The sequence below is a fragment of the Penaeus monodon genome, chromosome 4 (genome assembly GCF_015228065.2).
Source record: "Penaeus monodon isolate SGIC_2016 chromosome 4, NSTDA_Pmon_1, whole genome shotgun sequence".
Lineage (NCBI taxonomy): Eukaryota > Metazoa > Arthropoda > Malacostraca > Decapoda > Penaeidae > Penaeus > Penaeus monodon.
In genome coordinates, this window is record NC_051389.1 from 59,087,198 (window position 1) to 59,091,829 (window position 4,632).

At 35.7% G+C, this 4,632-nt stretch overlaps 1 protein-coding gene across 1 annotated transcript in view; it reads right to left on the reverse strand.

Moving 5' to 3' along the window:
- The window catches only part of LOC119572399 (cAMP-dependent protein kinase type II regulatory subunit-like), a gene marked incomplete at its 5' end in the record, with an annotated part of 23,540 nt that overhangs the window by 536 nt on the left and 18,372 nt on the right, over positions 1–4,632 (reverse strand). The window contains 5 exon segments of the mRNA XM_037919502.1: positions 1–1,156; positions 1,728–1,830; positions 2,724–2,882; positions 3,158–3,419; positions 4,370–4,476. The exon segment at positions 1–1,156 is cut by the window's left edge and continues 536 nt beyond it. Of these exon segments, the coding sequence (XP_037775430.1) occupies positions 1,026–1,156; positions 1,728–1,830; positions 2,724–2,882; positions 3,158–3,419; positions 4,370–4,476 (762 nt within the window).

The window sequence follows — 4,632 nt, forward strand, 5'->3', positions numbered from 1 at the left end:
TTACAGTAATCTACATAAATGTTAACAGATAACCACAGGTAAGAATGACAATAATTCCTTCTTAGAATAGAAGAACGATTTTTTTTCTTTTTTGTTTTTATTTATGTATATTTTCTCATTTGTCAAATGGAAAAAAATCAAGAATAGGGGACAACCTCAAGGCAAGAGGTAAACATAGAAAAATCATTATAACATAAAAGTAAAAAACTTGCACCTAAGGAAGCTCTTGGTAATTTACAAAGGTTTCTGAGGTGCAATTTTAGATTGTGTATATAATTTATGTAATGTATATATTCATATATATATATATATATATATATATATATTATATATATATATATATATATATATATATATATATATATATATATATATATATATATAGATTGCTCTATGCAACTGAGGTGTCCCATCTATAGAAACTGTATATGGAATTCAGAATTAAAATTGCATTCTTTTACAGGGGAAACAATATATTAACACATATGACAGCCAAGGATCCAATGTAATATAAATTCATAATCATTAAAAATAAAAATAACATATATAGCACTGCCAAACAGGAAAACATGTTCTAATCACCCAAATCAAGTAATTTTTTGTTTTGTTTTAATCAGCTGGGGAAAAATGAGAACAGAAAGTCAGTTTACTTTACTGGAGAGAGAGAAAGCAGCCATTCACAAACCCAGAGGAGATATTAATCAACCTCTATGTTCACTTAGGCCAAAAGGCATGAAAAGTAAGGAATCCAAAGCTAACATGAGCTACATGGTTACAACTATCATCTTTTTTAGTCATATATATTCATTCTCTTTTTCAATTTTTCTTAAATTCCTCCTCCTCCTCATATCATCTTTAGAATTATCAAATATCTCCTTCACAATTTTCTTGGTCATCATTTTCACCTTGGTTTAGGATGGATGAGGAGATATCCCCCTAACCCTTTCCCCCTTTCCACCACCTACCACCCTCAGACGCATTAACATTGGTGACCGTCGAGTGAGCTACGAACTTGAGGAGGTTCTTCATCGGATGTCAGAGATGTTAGCCTTCGAGCCAAAGATCCTAAGGAGTTCGTTTTCATAATCTTCGATATTGCGCTTCATCAGGTCCATGCAAGGTCCAAGGAGGCGCTCGAAGGCTTCCACATCAAGGACTGGAAGGGAAGGCAAGTGTGAGTGCAAGAGGAAAAACTTACTCAAAAAGATAAAGAAAATTATTCTGATAATGAAATTATAGATAGAACAAATAATGGCGTATCTAACTGTATCGAAACAAAGATGTATGAAACAACTGATATGATAATCCTTAACCCCTTAATGCCAGGCTTCTTCATAAAACTCATCCCCTCCCAGTGGGCACCTTGTGGACTTGTGGTTAACTGATGCCAGGGCATGTCTGTAGACATTTTGATACTTTATAAGCATGGTTGAAACTAAGGCATGACAAAATAAAGGTTGAAATGTGCAAAAAAATTGGGGTAAAAATGTGGCAGGGGAAGAGCACATATTTGCAAGGAATGAACAGAGTGAATGAATCCTGTGGTTTGTCAATCACATGACCACAGACTTGCCCAAGCTCCAAAGGGTTAACAAATTATCCTCACTAAATACTATCATTTAATAGGTACAAAAATATTAAAGTGGAAAAGGAAGCTAAATATGATATTTTATGAATACCTAGAATTATTATAAAGCATAACATAGGATAATGCATACTATACTTACAAGCAAGTTTGGCTTTCCCACATGCATACACTGAAGCTGCTCGTGCCTTCTTGGTCACCAGAGCAAGCTCTCCAAAATATCCACCTACTGAAACTCGACTGATCTGTGAATGAAAAACTTATATTAGCAAATGAGCAGAGTATTTCAGGTTAGGTTACACTTTAAGTACCTAAAACACTTGCCAAATGATGCTTAAAAAAGAAAGAAAAATGCAAAAGTGCTGTCTGCTCTACTATAGAAAAATGCCAATCTGAAACCATGTCTTTTATATAATATGTAGGTCCATTGGCATAACTGATGAAAAAAATCACTCAAAGAATAAAAAATAATTCTGAAATGTTTCATCCTTGTCCTCATAATTAATGTATGCCAACACTAACAAAACTTGGCTAAATGGAATAACGAGAATAACAGACGACATATTAGAACATTTTAAAATTATATTTAATACTTCTTGTAGTACCTTTATCACTTCATGGACTGGTCAAAATTTTCCCATAGAACTTTTAGACCTAGATTTTAACCAAAGGAGGAGAAAATACATTTTAATCAATGTTAAAAAAAATGGAAATCCTTATCAAACTTATTTGGCATCCTAATTTGTACAGAAAAAAAAAACTCTAAAGTAAACCCTAGGCACATGTGAGCAATATGAAACTGAACCCATGAAAGAGGAAATAAATAGAACAGTACCTATCAAAATGCCAGAAATGTTCGAAAAGAAAGAGAGAGAAAAGAAGAAAACCTGAAAGAAAAAAAAAGGAAATAAGAAAAAAAAGAACAGGACTATGAAGAATAGAAGATCAAGACAAGAAGAGAGAAAGGGGAGGAGAGAGAGAGAGAGAGAGAGAGAGAGAGAGAGAGAGAGAGAGAGAGAGAGAGAGAGAAGAAGAAGAAGAAAGGGGGGAGAGGGAGAGAGAGAGAGAGAGAGAGAGAGAGAGAGAGAGAGAGAGAGAGAGAGAGAGAGAGAGAGAGAGACATGAAGACACAAGTTACCTCTTTCTCCTGGTTTTCTGAGTTGGTCATGGTGATGCGCACAGTGCCATCCTCAAGGAAGTACATGCCATCTGCTGAGTCTCCCTGCATGATAATCTGCTCACCTGGACTGTACACCTTGGGCACCAGGGCATCTGCCAGGTTCATCCTTTCATATTTCTGGAGGAAAAGGAAGCTAAATAATGAGCATGAACATATAATACCTTGAAGAATCTTAAAAATCATTATATAGTAAGCTGTCATATCAAAAAACTGCATACAGAAAGTGAAGAAATATATAAGTTTGAAGTTAAAAACCATTTCAGCTGAACATGAACTGGAACCATCTTCAAATAATGAAAAATAATCCTTATCCCTTTTCTGTTTTTTAGTATAAAAAACTTTCCCTATAACATTCAATGTAAAGAATACAATAATTAAAGCAACCTCCTTACCTCAAGGGTTTTCAGCATGGGCACATTCTCAAGGAGGGACTCGTACATTTTCCTCTTCTTGCAGGCGGACTTGAGCAGAATCCTCCTGAAAGTCTGGCGATCCATGGCCCACAGAGCTCCTGGGGTTACAGCCTGGATAGTGGCAGCTCGAGGCAGGTTGTACATTAGTGCCAGTTCACCAAAGCTGCCAGCGTTGTCGTACTTCCCAACTAACCGTGGTTCTGAGTCACTATCAGTCTTCACATAGATATTGAAGACGCCCCTGAAAGATTTGAGGATAAATCTAGGAGGATTCCACAGACTATTGAACCAGGAAAGAAGACCCTGGCCGAAATCAGTGTATAATTACATCTCTTGTAAAGCAACGGGAATTATTGATATGCCTTTTATATCTTATGTGTATCCAATTTTCATTCACTAATGAGAAGGGAAATAACAGAAAAAAATTATATTCAACCAGGAAATAATACATCCAGAAAAAAAAAAAAAAACTACTACAAAATGAGTGGAATCCATATCCCAAATTAATCACACAGCCACAATAACATGGCATACAAATACACTGCACATAAACCTCTCCTCTATTCTTTTCCTTTAAGACCTTTTATCAATTAAGCTGAAAGTCCAAGTCTGGTCCAGCATTACTTTCCTATATTCCTAACAAAGCCTCCAGTCTAATTAGAAGAAACCAATGGAATGGTTACCTCCATTGTAGACTGACAATACAAGCTGAGCTGAGGGAATCTGGTTAAATCCAATGTGAAGATGCATGTCCAAGATTTATATTTCTATAATTTTTTTTTTGCATTTCACATGCATTAAGTGCAGCTTATGGGACTTCCTGAGAACATTTAACTTTTAATCATTATGTTTATTAAAATATTATTTTAAGTGACTCCAATTAGCAAATAGAAGGAGAGAAATTTCTATATGTAATACAAAAAGGAAAAGGCAAGGGGATGATAACTGAGTAATGAAGAAAAAATGGTAGTACAAAGTGTAGAAAGAGAGACATAAAAAGGTTAGAAGAGTCTGAGGGGTGAGGAAGCATCAAAAGATTAAAGAATACTGATTGCTTATGAATAGAATGCCTTCCTCCTTGTATGGGTAATGGAGATAAAAAAAAAAAAGATGAGGGAAAAGAAGAAAAACACAAGCTGATGAAGATCATAGAGGTATATGATATCTATTACATACATAAGAAATACTTACGATTCTATAACATAAAAGTTATCTCCATCATCGCCTTGCTTGATGACATTCTCACCTGCTGTCACCTTCCTCTCGAACATCGCATCCAGCACCTCGCCCATTTGATCCTGGAAAGCAGAGAACAAAGGGTTACACGAGGCTGTGGGTTGAACACATCGCTTGGGATTTATGTCTGCTGGAAAGAACCTGGTCAGGGAGAGGGAAATAGATACTGTGCTGAAGGAGGCAGGGAGAATAAAATGGAGTAGGAGAGGGTGCAGGTA